The sequence below is a fragment of the Natator depressus genome, chromosome 6 (assembly GCF_965152275.1).
Source record: "Natator depressus isolate rNatDep1 chromosome 6, rNatDep2.hap1, whole genome shotgun sequence".
NCBI lineage: Eukaryota > Metazoa > Chordata > Testudines > Cheloniidae > Natator > Natator depressus.
In genome coordinates this window covers 69,757,707-69,773,374 of record NC_134239.1, presented here as the reverse complement: position 1 = coordinate 69,773,374, position 15,668 = coordinate 69,757,707, and the positions used below count along the sequence as shown (strand labels likewise).

General features: G+C 46.0%; 1 protein-coding gene across 1 annotated transcript in view; it reads left to right on the top strand.

The window, feature by feature from the left end:
• MAPKBP1 (mitogen-activated protein kinase binding protein 1) overlaps nt 1-15,668 on the top strand; it is a 122,428-nt gene that overhangs the window by 59,133 nt on the left and 47,627 nt on the right. Inside the window, exons 4-5 of the mRNA XM_074955662.1 lie at nt 10,701-10,763; nt 12,573-12,630. Coding sequence (XP_074811763.1) covers nt 10,701-10,763; nt 12,573-12,630 — 121 coding nt within the window. The remainder of the gene's footprint in view (nt 1-10,700; nt 10,764-12,572; nt 12,631-15,668) is intronic.

Below are 15,668 nucleotides of genomic sequence, written 5' to 3'. Positions count from 1 at the left end.
TGGACTCTGTGGGTGCAATTTCTGTTCTTCGTTCTGGAATTTGAGGCATAAACACATCTGATACTTATGATGCTTTCTGATTCCTTCCTTTTCTCGAACTCAGAACAAAAAATGACATGACAAAATGGTTTTCCGTTAAAATGTAAAATTGCTCAGCAGCCATTGCTCTACAACTCAGCATGGGGCAGAACCTGCCACTCCTTGGGAGTTAAGTGATCTCCTCTCATCTGACTCTCATTCTCCATCCTTCCTGACTTCTGTGCTGCTTTTCATTCTGTCAACCATGACATCCATCCCAACCTCCTGAGACGGTTTGCTGTAGTCTCAGAGAACTGGCCACCTTGGTTTTGCTCCCATCTACCAGAGTCCTCTTTTTTTGCTGCATTGCAGCAGAGACATAGGCTGGTCTGCTGGATAGGGAGCTAGCCCTGAAAGACCTGGATTCTATTCCCCCCCCCCATGGACTTCCTGTATGACCTCAGGCCAATGCCCGAAGGGCAGAGTTTCAAAACCTTTTAGGCAAGGTGCAGCTAGGCATCTAGTGGGGGGTTACAAAGCACCTAACCCAGGCACTTTTGAAAATTCCACGAGGTGCCTAAATATTTATGAAAATCTGGCATTTAGTCTGTGTATGCCTCAGTGTCCCATCTGTACAATGGGGATAACAGCCCTGCTCTATCTCACTGAGGGGCTGTGAGGAGAAATGGGTTAGACCGTGTGAGGTGCTCAGATACCATGGTGGGGCCACATAAGTACCACAGGTAGAGTGAAAAGAAAAGGAGTACTTGTGGCACCTTAGAGATTAACAAATTTATTTCAGCATAAGCTTTCGTGAGCTACAGCTCACTTCATCGGATGCATTCAGTGAAAGCTCACGAAAGCTTATGCTCAAATAAATTTGTTAGTCTCTAAGGTGTCACAAATACTCCTTTTCTTTCTGCGAATACAGACTAACACGGCTGCTACACTGAAACAGGTAGAGTAGGAACTTTTCTCTGTACCACTTCCCTTGGTTTTGGGCCCTTCTTTTCACCTATGCCCCCAAACCCCTCCCCCTTTTCTGAAGGTAACCTTGGCTCAGAGGGCTTGGCCGTATTTTTTCTGAATCCCCTGTGTTCTCTCTAAAATAACCCCTCCTCCCTCCCAACCACCCACTTCCCCAGGGATTCCTGTTTTACAGGCTAAACTTCCAGATCCTTAACTTAATCACCAGCCTTTTCTTATCGTAATCACCCTGCCTCTGTTTGTAAACAAAACACTGACTCCCTGCCCCAGGGGCACCTCTCCTCTGCAGAACTTACATTTCACACTATGGCTATGTCTACACTAGGGGTTCTCAACCTTTTCCATTCTGTGGCCCCTCCCCAACATGCTATGAAAACTCCACGGCCCACCTGTGCCACAACCGCTGTTGTTCTGCATATAAAAGCCAGGGCTGACGTTGGGGGTAGCAAGCAGGGCAATTGCCTGGAGACCCACACCATGGAGAGGGGGCCTTGCGAAGCTAAGATGCTCAGGCTTCACCTTCAGGTCTGGGTGGCAGGGCTCACGGTGGCTGGGCTTTGGCTTTTTGCCCTGAGCCCCAGTGAGTCTAATGCCAGCCTTGTTTGACGGACTTCCTGAAACCTGCTTACGGCCCCCCCAAAGGGCCTCAGACCCCTGGTTGAGAACTGCTGGTCTGCACTACACAGCTTTTAGTGACACGGCTGTGTTGCTACAGCTGTGCCGCTAAAAGTCGCGCAGTGTAGCCGCAGCCGACAAAAATTTCCACCCCCAACGAGTGGTGTTAGCGTTGTTGATAGGAGAGCGCGCCTACCGACAAAGTGCTGTTCACGCCGGCGCTTGTCGTCAGCAACACTCGTGTCTTTCAGGGGTGTGTGGTGTTTTTAAAAACAAAACAAAAAAACCCCACCTCTGAAAGGCAAAAGTTTTGTCGTTCAGTTGCCAGTGTAGACATAGCCTAATACTGTGCTGTAGTTGAGAGCTCCGCCTGGGAGCTTCCACACCTCCTGTTTGAAACTCGGGGGAAGGGGGCTGTGTCCCGTCCCCCCCCCATGGTGCCCCTGCCAATTGGGGTGAAGAGAGAGAGAAACCATGTGGAATCCTCCCCTTCCTCCATTACCCCTGTGCTGGAAATATCTGAACTCATGGGGAGAGAAGATGAGCTATACAGATTCTGCAGAAGCAGGGAGAGTGGAAAGAGGAGAGTCAGCCCTTAGCTTTTCAGGACTTATCCCTGCAAGGCCTGTAAATCAGCTCTGCTCTGCCTTCCCCTGGAACTAGCTTTATAGAATGTGCTTTTTTCTTTCCTTCCAGCTTTCCTTCTACCTTAGAGACTGGAAGCACTGCTGAGAGAAGCTCTTTGTAGTGGTAGGGCTGGTGAAGGAAGGGTGGTGTACATGTGTGGGCATTGCTGAGGAGGGTCCCTGCAAGGCTGGAGGGGCAGTCTTCTGAGGTGCCTAGAGGAGAAGGGAAAGGGGTTCCTGGGACTGCTTCTAAAAAGAAAGTATTTTATGTAGGTTTAAAAAGTCATGTCGCCCAAGATAAAAAGGCATATCTTCTGTGTTTGGTCATGCATTGCTTGGTTATGATGTTGGGGAATGATGGAATGGTGGGCTTGCCACCTTCAGTTGGATGTATATTGTGGCCAAACATAGTGATGTCCTGATTGAAACCCTTCCGCCTGGTGGACCCAAGTTGTTTGGGCCAAGAATGGCTGATATGGGTGGACTCTCCCTTTCCAGATAGGAATGGTGGGGCTTTCATTAGGCTTGGTCATGAGGAGTGGTCTGCAGACCAGTTGACTGCAGCAAGAGTGGATGGTGCTGCTCTGTTGTGGTTGCATGGCTCTTCCCTGAGTGTTCTCAAAGGGAGTTGTGGGGAATTCTTCCTCTTCCCTAATGGCATTCTTATGTGGAGTTCCAGAGCTTTCCATCTTGGTTTCCCCTCCTGCCAACGTGTCGAAGGCGCTGTGAGGAAAGTTAGTGAGGAGAGTTTGGGCTTTGGTGCTGTCAATGTGCTGAAGACTCCCAGCTCTAGATCTCTGCCTCACCTGCCTTAGTTCAGTGTCTGAGGGAGATTGGGGCATGGACAAGGCTGAGATGATGCTGGCAGCCTGGGAGAAGCAACCAGAAGATATGGCGAAGATGGAGCGGGGCCTGCTCTCTGATGTTCTCTGGCTCTTTGTCCTGCACATTTGGCATGCCATCCAGGCTTTTAAAACAATAAATTCCCACTGGGAGCCTTACTGCTCTAGTTCACATAGTGCTCATGCTTAATAATATGTAATCTCCAATTTATGAGTTTAGCAACTCTTAAAATCCCTTTTGTTTTGTGCTGGGCTTCTTATTTAGCTGTTGTTTCCTGCTAATCTATTTTGGTCTCTCTGAAGTTTGCAGCCTGAATCTAACTGTAGCCCTTCTGTGGCTGCAACCATCCTGGTAGTATTCTCCTCCAGCAAATCTGCCTGGCCACGGTATGATGCAATGATCTCCAGGGCTCCTTGTTCTCATGCTGTGACATTCATGTCTTAATCTTGCCATAGATCTTCTCCCTCGCCCCCCATCCATTTAATTGGCATAGATTAATAGGTATTTCACATGTGATGTGCATGCACATCCTCCCCGCTGACACGTCCCATCACAGCTAACCCCCACACAGCGTTGGCCATGAATTAAAGAGATTTGTTGGCAGGGAATGTTGCCACATGGAAAATTATCACCAGCTTTTACTGACACCATCTTAATCTGATCAAGATTCCCCTGACAACTAGCACTGGGTGAAAAGGTTTGGTTCTCATCAAGGCTTGGGGATGTGTTTTGTGAATTAGGAAACTATTCTACTTTGTTGGGGCGGGGGAAGATGGGCATGTTTGGAAGAGCAGTGAATGAGCAAGAAGTCATGGAAGTGACCAGTGAGAAGTTGATGGGGCCACTTGTTCTCTTCATTTACTCTTGCAGGAATGTGCGAGGGCCCCGGGGGGATAATATTTAGAAAGAGGAGCCAGGATTAGCCAGGGTTTAAATGGTGTCCGAATGGAGCTTGCTTGCTTTTCTGCCACCTCAGTTTATGGCCCAGATTGAGAGGGACTGGGGAGGAACTTGTCCCATGAACTCTGCCTCTAGTCGTCTGTCCTGTGAGATAAAGCAAGGCAGAGTTGATGAATAGCTTTGGAAAGAAACTCCATAATTGACTTTTAATCTTTTCATACCCCCTAGGGAGGGTGGGGGAAAGAAAACAGACTTCTCACAAAATCTGCTTTTTATTAGCTTACTGGGGAAGGGGAGGAGAGTTGGGGGAAGGGGCAGAAGAGACTAGAGAGATGGGTCAGGGGAACAGATGGGAGGAAAAGTGAAATACCGAGGGAGACAGGGATTTGGGAAGAAGAGCAAGAAGTGGGACTGGTATGAGCAGAGGAAGAAGAAAGTGTGTGTGTGTGTGTGTGAGAGAGAGAGAGAGAGAGTGTGTGTGTGTGTGGGGGGGGGGGGGTGCTGGTGACTTAGTGAGTCAGATGCTGTGTGTAAATGTGATATTGACGTCTGATTCCTTTCCATTCCACTCCTAAATTTAGCCTAGAGAAACTGCCTCCTTGTTTTCTCCCTTTGCCAGAGGTGCTTGCTTCTTCTCTGTAGATTTCCTGCTAACCCTCCTTGCACTGATCCCCAGCACACATGGAGTATGCACAGTGCTAAGGGGCCTGTCTGCAACATGCTGCAGGAAAACTCTCCAAAGTGTCTCCCACTTACACACCCGCTACTCCAAAGTGGCTCCCTGCCATCCCTGCTGGAGAAAGTTCAACTTCTCTGCAAGAGCCTTGGAGGAGGGTCTGATGGTAACACAGATGTATTGCCTCCCCTTTGCAGCAAGAACCAATTACTACTCTGCAGGTGGGCTCCTTTGGAATAAAACAAGGCACCTACAAAACGCCTTAAACACTAGATCTATCAAAGATTCCAAAGCCAGCTTCTGATTTCTCTTTTTTAAAGCCACAGTTCATGATTACATGTTGTCACTAGGATGGTGTAATGCAGGGTTGAGGGTCTGGCGCAGTTGCCCTAGAAATAAAATCTTTACAAGAGCATGTTATTGCCAATAGCTTCAGTATGCAAAGGAGCTAGATACCAGATCGGCTAGGACATCACTTAGGCAGCAATAATCTTGTCACTCAGCAGTGAATAGTTTCATAAATGGCTTTGACAGCAAAACAGGGTTCAGACTGGGAGGAAAATATGATGTAGTTAATCTATGTGAGCTCTGCCCACAATCCCAGAGTAGCTGGATGCTTCTGCTAAAATGATCAGCAGTGAACTAGTTAATAATGTTGACCTTTTAAACTCTCATGAGGCACCAGAGTAAGTACTCTATTGCACGGAAATAGTGCAAGCCCCTTTCAGAGCTATTGTTTGTTTTGTCTGTATTTGTAAACTCTCATTGGGACCTAGAAAGTTTTTCTTCAGAAATATATTGGTTGGGATTTTTTTATTTTTTTTTAATTTTTAATTTCAAGGCTTAATTTCTGCAGCAACTGAGGAGGGCACTAGAAAAGTGGTGGTTTGATGTACTCGGCCCAGCTGAAGTGGGCTCAAAGTATGAAAACATCAGCACTATTTTTTCCACCCACTGGTAGCAAAACACTGAACAAACAGAATCTTACAGAAACAAAGCATGCAGAAGGCTAGGTGGAGGCTTTTGTGTATTTCATAATAAAACCAATGTTCATATAAAGCTTCTTGTGAACTGTTGACAGAGTAAAAGTCACTAGGGCAAACCTGAGTGATCTGTCTCAGGATTCATGATGTTCAGGTAGCCTTGTGTGGGTTAGAAAGAAGATAGTGCCCTAGGTGGACCAGTGATCTGTCCCAGTAGAGCAATTTCTATTTTCCTATATTGACTTGAGCAATATATTTTACTAATACATTGCACAGTCCCACAGTACTTTATAGGCTCTCCCACAAACCCTGCTTTGGGAAGCTTTTTCAGACACTGTTGATCATGAGGCCTCGGCAAAACTGTAATGCACTGCACGCCAGGGGTTGGTGGGACTGCAGTGTGGATGCAGGCTGAACTGGGTAGAAGAAACCAGGAGGGTAAGTGTGGCCACGGTGAACAGTTAAACTTTGCTAGCACAATTTATTCTTTTAACTGTAACTTTTACCCTTTGAAATGATGCAGCAGTCTAGCACAGAGAGGGTTAGAGAAGTTCCCAAGGCCACAGAAAGATTCAGAATGAGAGCCAGATTAGAATTCAGGAGTTCCTGGCTTGTGTTTGTAGCATGTGTCGCTGCCATGTAATTAACGTTAGTTTATTTGCGTACTGCAATCCTATTGGTTAAAACAACCTAAAAGTTGGGTGGAGTCTTTATAAAACTAGAACAGTGTGACAAGACTGCCATGAAATGAAATTCAGCCCTCTGGCAGTGTAGCCACAGGATATGTCTTGCTCCTTGTTAACTGGCAGTGGTGTTTTTGGGTGGGTGTGGCATGTGTTCATATATTTTCATGTATTACATTTAAGAGTTATTTTAAAAAAATCTGCTTGTGACTGGTTGTAAGGTGTTACACCTTTGTCTGAAGGTCAGGAACTATTTGGCTGACTCCCCCTGGCAGGCTGGCATGGTGGTGGGACTCAGCCTCAGCACAGGAGTTTGAGCCTCTTTGATGAGGGAAAACAGCTAGAAGGAGTGACAGGAAGTCCTGCAGAGAGACGCCCTGGGAATAGCCAACTCTGGAGGTGTAAGGCCTAAGTTTGTATGTAAGTAACTGCGGGCTCAGTTGCTTAAGTTAAGAATACTGCAAAACTCAGGATCCTACCCATTTGCTGAGCTATTCTAGGAAATGCTTTATTTATAGATTTGCTTGCTTGGTTTGAAGACCATGGCGTCTTCTTGCATGTCTTTAATTTTTAGATTGTTTCTTAGAGAAAATAACACAAAGGGCTGCCTACACTGGGAACGTACATCGGCATAGTTGCGTCTCTTAGGGCACACCACTGAGAGACGTAGCTATGTCGACCTAACCCATGGTGTAGAAAGTGTTATCTTCTGTCAACCTAGCTACCACATCTCAGGGAGGTGGAACACCTGTGCAAGTGGGAGAACCCCTCCTGTTGGCATATAGGTAGTGTCTACGCTGACGCCTCTGTAGTGGTTGAGGTGTGGACATACCCAAAGGTCCTGTTTTCATGCAAATGTCCCTAGTCATAAAACACAAAGGAACTTAATGTTAAAAAACCTGCTGCACAGAAATGATTCTACCTGGATATCGCATCTACCCTCAATTCTCCTTAATGTTTTCTGAAGCTTAATGGACCAAAATTCTCCCAGGTGTAATTCTTCTGAGTTGCACAAGGGACAACTTTGGTCCATTAAGCCTACCTTGCTTCATAGAGTGGGATTTCTTTTATTTTTTCTGATTGCCTGGAAGCTGAGGATTACACAGATTTTCCCATCTGCTAATGTACTATTTCATAGCTCATGATTTGAGGGGCTTAACTTCCCCTGAATTGTTAATGGGTCACAGACCACCTGCCTCTTTACATGAAGCCTGCAGAAATAAAATAGAGTAGATCAGACCTGAAACTGGAGTGACTGGTTGTGCTAAATTAGACGCTTTGTACTCTTAACTAAATCTCTAAAGAATACTTTCACTGCTGGATGACCAGGTTACCTGTACTATTAGAACTGCCCCACTAACGTACCAGTAAATGTTGGTGAATGCCTGTATGTTCAGCACAGCAGATGTATTTTACCTGGGCATGGCTAGAACATTTAGCAGGCACACAGGCTACCTTTGGGGAAAACACTGGGTGGAAACTTGCACTAGTTCTAATGAAGGAAGCTGAATTTTGAAAGCTGGTGAATTGGAGGTTAAAACTTCAGTGCCCTATGGTGGTGTCTGCTATGAGGCAGTGATGTTAACTGAGTGAGACGGCATCAGTCAGCAGCATTGGGCCTGAGGTGTTGGAGTGTCTGCGCCTCTCTATGGTGTCTATTCTGTTTCATAACTCGTAATGCTCCTGGCGGGCAACCCTGTCAGACCAAGTGAGAGGCAACGGCATGGGTCAGGCAAGAGTTTGTTACGATATGCCAGTGCCTGGAGAAATGCTGTGTCTGCAGCCTTTTCCGATTGGCGCCAAGCTCATGGCAGGGGATTCCTTACTGCTGCTGAGGTAAATGAAAAAAGAACAGATTAGGGGGACATCCCTGTAAAGTTCTTCTTGCGTGAGCCCAATGGTGTGACAGTGAGGCTCGCTTAGTTATCACATATGAGCTTTTAAACAGAACTTCTGTCTTTTCTATTGGGATGAGGCTTTTGGCGGCATTTGTAGAGTGAGCCGATGCTGTAGGCTTCATAATGAAACAGCAATATCTCTTCAGCATTTGGTACCATGCTCCTTACTCTAATTTACAGGCCATATCTACCCCAGGGATTTCCTCCCGTGACAGACATGGATGGCTGGTCATACGCTGGCGCAAACCCCTGTTACAGGCAGGGTATAAGCTGTGATTTGCACTAGTGTAGTCAGCCCTGTCTGAAATCCCTGGTGTAGACAAGGCCTTTCTGAACCTGAGAGTCCTATATTGCCCAACATCCTAATGGCACAGCAGTGGAGGGGGGAGCTATAGGGTGCGGCACAGCTAAGTAGCAACACTGCAAAACTGGTGAAGCTTTTGAGGTGTTCCCTGCATGTTTGTGGGGAGGAGGACTCTCTTCATGCTGTGATGCATCCTCAAATACTGGAGAGGAGCCACAGTCAGACCTACCCAACTTTCCCTGACTGTTTTCCCCCTTCTACAGCTGCCTCCACTTTGGGCTTTTACCAGGAGACAGTAGAAGCGATATATTTCCATGAGAGAAGTCCATGTCACTCCTCTCTCTAAGACAAAGGATGTCACAAGTGCTGATTTGTCCATCTCCAGCAAGTCCCTACGGCCCTTGAACTAGGTCCCCCTCATGTTGCAGCCCTGTGTGAGGGGTATTCATATGGGGAAGAGAAATATGCAGTTATCAGGAGCTACCCTGCTGAGTCTGAGTTCTTTGAATCATAGAATCATAGAAGATTAAGGTTGGAAGAGACCTCAGAAGATCATCTAGTCCAACCCCCTGCTCAAAGCCGGACCAACCCCAACTAAATCATCCCAGCCAGGCCTTTGTCAAGCCAGGCATTAAAAACCTCTAAGGATGGAGATTCCACCACCTCCCTAGGTAACCCATTCCAGTGCTTCACCACCCTCCTAGTGAAATAGTTTTTCCTAATATCTAACCTAGACCTCCCGCACTGCAAGTTGAGATCATTGCTCCTTGTTCTGTCATCTGCCACCACTGAGAACAGCCTAGCTCCATCCTCTTTGGAACCCGCCCTTCAGGTAGCTGAAGACTGCTATCAAATCCCCCCTCATTCTTCTGCAGACTAAATAAGCCCAGTTCCCTCAGCCTCTCCTCATAAGTCATGTGCCCCAGTCCCTTAATCATTTTGAAGGCATTGATTGTATAGTTCCATGCAATTTGCTCATCAGTTGGGAGGGAGGATCATCTTGTCACTGAGAATTGTTGTTTTTCCTGGGCAGCAGCATGTATTTCACTTCTGAGAGCATGAGTTTTCACAGGGTTGGTTCCTTTGCTCCTATGTGTTGGGGCCCTGGCAGAGATGCGTTCTCTTCTGCCCTGTGTTGAAAATGATCCATAGGGTTTTCACTGATGGAGGGTGGGGAAGGGGAGAGAATGTATCCCGGATCATAGCCAGACTTGTGTGGCAGCAGAGTCATCGCGGCATGCTAAGAGTGAGACTCCTGGCTTTGTCAGTAAATTTGGGAGAATCTCCCCTTTCCTGTTCCTCAAAATGGTGGACCTGTGATGGAGGTGATTATATTGATTACCGTGGGGAGAAGGTCACAGCTGTTTGTTTCTAGAGTTCCTCCTGCTGGCTGATTTCTGGACAGCCCCAGAGGAAGCTATTTCTTTTTTCATTTGTCTCCAGAGCGAATGGGCTCTTTAACTGTGCATCTTGTTTTCTGACTGGCTAATGACCTCTTGGCCCAAACTGAGGCCTTTTCTGTCCTGTCTGTGTTACAGGCAAGAGCCACACCACACAGAAGGTGATTCCTGTCTGGGTCCATGCTGAGCTAGTCCCAGACATTGTCCTGACGTTCAGGGCCTGGATGAAGGTGCGGTGGTGAGGGGAGGGCAGAATCTGAACGGCTAATGGCAGTGTCTGGCAGGATACGGTTGATGGAAAGCTATGCTGAAAGTCTCTGGAGAGGAGAAGCCCAGCTCTTTTCTCTGAGAGCTCTTCTACTTCATGCTACCCCTCTTTCCTGGCTCCCTACCTTCCCACTTGGGTCTAGACATCCTGTTTTGGTGCCCAGAATGTAGGGTCATTCTTACGTCTGGAGAGATGGGACAAAATCATGGGGCTGTCACACAGACTTTTCTAACTCCCCTTTCTTTCTGTCTAGCTTGTGAGTGGTAAGAGATTCAGGGCTCATGGTCCCTGGAAAGGTGATTATTTATGGCACTCTATAGGGGAGTGATTTGTGATTATCCCCCAACCTCCGTTTGCATTTTTCAGCTAGCTGGGTAGAGGTGGGACAGACGTGCCAGGCTGTCGTTCATTCTCCTGCCAAGGACAAGGGGATAGAGCATGTTATGATACCCACAGGCTGTCCTGTCAACTTCTTTTTGTTCTTCTGTTCTCTTTCTAGGTGTGTTGTCGTGCTCTTCAACCCTAGGAAAAATAAGCAACACCATATTCTAAACAGCTCCAGGTGAGTGAAACTCAGAGGTACACAGACAGCTGGCCTCGTATTACTTGGGATGTGAATTTGGAGTCCTCTTTCTGTCTCTAGCAAACTATAAGAGTCGCTGGGGATAAAGGTGCCCAGAGCTACTGAGTCCTAAACTCACTTGTGACGGACTAGTGGCTGTGGGGAGGAGTTACCTGCTAATTTAACCCTAGCTCCTCCTTAACATGAGTTACTGTGGGGAAAGTTGTAGCAATGATAACTAGGGAAAAGCCCATAAATACTACATTCCCATGCAGAACTGCTGTAAGGAATGACATGGAGGATGTTATATTTGAACTCCGTGGGACATGCATTATTCTTTCCCTGAGGCTGAAGCCTTGGTTTGGAGCAGGACTGACTGACACCCCTGGTCCTCTTGTTGGCAGGCAGGGGCCAGAGGACCATAAGCCCATAGCTGTGAAACCCCTTCTGTGCCTGCAAGAGGTTTGGGCTGCAGGGAATCCATGTGTTCACCCTGTGGGAAAACAAAACCATTGTCAAGTTATTACATGTTTTTGTGGGCCTCTTTCCAGTCATACCCTCCCACCCACCCCCCTCGGGTGACCAGATAGCAAGTGTGAAAAATCGGGATGGGGTGGGGGGTAGTAGGGTCCTGTATAAGACAAATCCCCTATTATTGGGACTGTCTCAATATCAGGTTTCAGAGTAGCAGCCGTGTTAGTCTGTATCTGCAAAAAGAAAAGGAGTACTTGTGTACCTTAGAGACTAACAAATTTATTTGAGCATAAGCTTTCGTGAGCTACAGCTCACTTCATCAGATGCATTCAGTGGAAAATACAGTGTGGAGATTTATATACACAGAGAACATGAAACAATGGGTGTTACCATACACATTGTAACGAGAGTGATCAGGTAAGGTGAGCTATTACCAGCAGGAGAGCGGGGGCCGGAGGGGGAACCTTTTGTAGTGATAATCAAGGTGGGCCATTTCCAGCATTTGACAAGAACATCTGAGGAGCAGCGGGGGGGGGGGGGGGGGGGGAATAGTTTTACTTAGTGTAATGACCCATCCACTCCCAGTCTTTATTCAAGCCTAAATTAATTGTATCCAGTTTGCAAATTAATTCCAATTCAGCAGTCTCTCGTTGGAGTCTGTTTTTGAAGTTTTTTTGTTGAAGAATTGCCACTTTTAGGAGTGTAATCGAGTGACCAAAGAGACTGAAGTGTTCTCCGACTGGTTTTTGAATGTTATAATTCTTGACGTCTGATTTGTGTCCATTTATTCTTTTACGTAGAGACTGTCCAGTTTGACCAATGTACATGGCAGAGGGGCATTGCTGGCACATGATTGCATATATCACATTGGTAGATGTGCAGGTGAACGAGCCTCTGATAGTGTCGCTGATGTGATTAGACCCTATGATGGTGTCCCCTGAATAGATATGTGGGCACAGTTGGCAACGGGCTTTGTTGCAAGGATAGGTTCCTGGGGTAGTGTTTTTGTTGTGTTCTCCCCCCGCTCTTCTGCTGGTAATAGCTCACCTTACCTGATCACTCTTGTTACAGTGTGTATGGTAACACCCATTGCTTCATGTTCTCTGTTTATATAAATCTCCCTACTGTATTTTCCACTGAATGCATCCGATGAAGTGAGCTGTAGCTCACGAAAGCTTATGCTCAAATAAATTTGTTAGTCTCTAAGATGCCACAAGTACTCCTTTTCTTTTTTCAATAATATCAGGACATCTGCTCACCCTCTCCCCTCATGATAGACGGAACTGAAACCAGATACAGGCACCACCTCACAGTGTCCTCCTGTCTCTGTTTTAGGAAGACGATTACAGCTCTTGCTTTCTCCCCTGATGGAAAGTACCTGGTTACTGGAGAGGTAAGTGCTGAAAATTGTTTAAAACAGGTACATGTCTGCAGGCAATCCCACTGCAGGCTGGGAAGAAGTGTGGCCGCTGTAGAGCGGGAAATGGACAATGTGTGGGGGAAACTTGGGTTTAATTAAATCCTGTATCCTTTTTGACAGGGTTTTGGCCCATATGATGTCCAAAGAGCGACCCTAACTGTGCCTCTGCACTGCCTTTATGTGGGGAAATGTGGTTTTGGCTCTCACCGACTGATTCATCTTAACATTAACCAACCTCGTCACTGGTTGTCTCCTTAAGCTCATATTGAAAGGGTTTTCCAAATGTTCTGTCAATCTCCTGGGACAGACTCCTTTTGCCAGAGGCAGGGTGGAGATTAGCTGAGGATATTGGGTGCTGCTCTACCTATTAACATAGGGGAAGAAGTGAGGGACGGGGACTGGAAGTTTCTAGTGGCTGGATTGAGTTTAGGGTTGCATCCCTTAGGATTTCAGGGGGTGAGCCAAGACAGTAACAATATAGTGGAGAGTGAAAAGTACCTGTGGAATGGAGTTTCCAGAGCAGTGATAAAGGGGCCAGTGCCCGTGGGTTTGGCAGTGCATGCTTCGTTGCTGGCGACATGCTTTCTCCTTTCAAAGGTGCTTAAAGGGTGAACAAGGATGGCTATATTGTGGGGTCTGTGCTGCATTAGAAGTGCAAGGTGCGCACTGTACATGTAATGAATTTGCAATTGTTAGATGCTAGAAACACACACAAATGTCTCCCTGTCCCCTTTTGGTCATGCTCAGCTTGCTGTCATGTGTCTCTAATGACTACTTGTCATCTGACTCCAGTACGTTGTAACTTACTGGAGAATGTGTGTCACCAGTCCCTCTCTGTGCCCAGTTCTTGGAGGATATGAGTAGAAGTGGGTGAAAAAAATTTCGGCGAACAGTTTATTTGCTGAAAAATGCAGGGTCGGGTCAAATTCAGCTCATTGTTTCAGACCAAAAAATAGGGAAAAATTCTGAAAAAGTCAAAACATTTTGATTCTTTGCTCCAAAATGACATTTCAAAATGAAATGTCATCTAAATTTAATTAAAATAATACCACAAAAGAGTAAAACACCCTATTACGAAATGTTTCATTTCAGGTCAAATTAAATATTTGGACATGAAATGATTCCTTCCTTCCCCCGCTCCTCCTGAAAATTTTTGAGGGTTTTTGTTTTGTTTTGGTTTGGTTTGATTTAGCCATCAAACTGAAAAATCAATTATTTACCCGGCTCTAAATACAAGTCTGTTACACCCTCAGCTAGAGCCCTCTGGTGCAAGCGGTAGCAGCTCGTGCTTTAAGCTCTGAATGTCCCTGGTTCAATCCCCAGCGTGTTGACCAAGCTGGTGAAGTTAGTTTGTTTGTTAGGCTGTGACAGGCTTCTCCCTTTATGCACCAGGCACAGAGGAGGACCTGTAAAAGACACTTACCAGTGGGTTATACCTACAGAGCAGAGCTGGCTGAAAATTATCCTTATGGGTTTGTTTTTTGACCAAAAGAATGTTTGCTTTGGTTGACGTTTCATTTTTCAATGAAAAATTTCAAAATGAAAATTCAGATTTGTTTTGAAAAGTTTTTCATTTTTATTTTGGTGGGGAAAACACCACTTTCACTCCTCCCCTCCCCCACCATTGAGGGGTAGAAGGGCGGAATAAAAACTTTAGTGGTTATTTTCCCACTGACACAACTTTTTGATTAGAAACTTTTGCAGAAAAACTACAACAGAATTGCAAAATTGAGAATGAAAAGGCAAATTTTCATTTCATTTGAGTTGTTTTGCAGCATATAATTTACCCTTTTTGACCAGCTCTACAGCCATTTCTGTGGGTCCTCTCAAAAGCATTAATTTTGAGTGTTTCTCTTGTCATGTAGTGCCCCCTGCTGGTGGCAGCTCTCAGTCTTTCCTTTCCGGAAGTTCTGCAGTTAGTATGGACTGGTAATAGCTGACTAAAGAGTGTTCAGCTTGTGAAGTATCTGAATCTCGCAGGCTGAGTGTGCCGATTCTGCCTAGTGACACTAAATTGGTGCATGGCTGGATTTTCTTCAGTGAGAGCCCAGAGGCTGACCCTCATCCCTCCATATGTGTGTGTTCTGGTCCGAGTATCTCAAATGCTGAGGAGATGAAGGCTTTCCATAGAGGAATAAATTGCTTGTCCCATGGGAGTTGATAGAGCTCACTGATGGTAGCATCTATTCAATTATTTAAAGTGTATTCAATTTGTTAAAGTCTCCGGGGGCTGAAGATCTAGAGGTTGGTTTCTTAACTCGTGTAAGTGCTTTGCAGAGTAGCTCTGTTGACTTTTGTACCATCTTGACTGTAACCTTGAGGACAGAACTCTGTCATTCGGGGTGAAAGCTGAGCTGAGTAAATTAAAATCTGACCGCTGTGCTATTCCAGGCCAGTCACATTCTATGTAAAGCTGCAAAGCAAGACAATTAACTGTCTTGCGTTCTGTGTTTCGGAGGCTTTGATTTTCAATCAGGCATGTCACCCCTTCACGTGAGCAAGTGACTTGCTTTACCCTGACTGGAAAAGACACCATTTTGCCTTGCTGCCATGGAGATCGTATCTTGCAGGCTACTTTTTGACAGGCTTCAAATCTTGAGGAAGCTGTTGAATAGGGTTTCCCTGTTAATCATATACTTGGCAAGGATTTCTGCTGGTCTTGTAAAATAAAGAGTACTTTTAAATAACTAAATAAATGATTTTTCAGGGAGGCTTAGTGCTGGCAAAAGGTGCTGCATTCACATCCGTAGAGACTGTTTATCCACAGAACAAGTGCAGCAAGAAGGGGAGTGCATTTCCCCCCAGACACCGCCCTATCTATGTGCCTCAAACGTAACATGGCATGACTACCTTTGGAATGAGAAGATTGCTAATTTCCTGTGGTCCTCCCCCCAAAAAATTGCCAATGAGTGTGACAGAGTCAGTTTTTGTGATGTGAACACCTGCATTGGGACCTGGACTGAGACCTCTAAAGGTCACCATGTGTTACTGGTTTCTATTACAGAGAACAG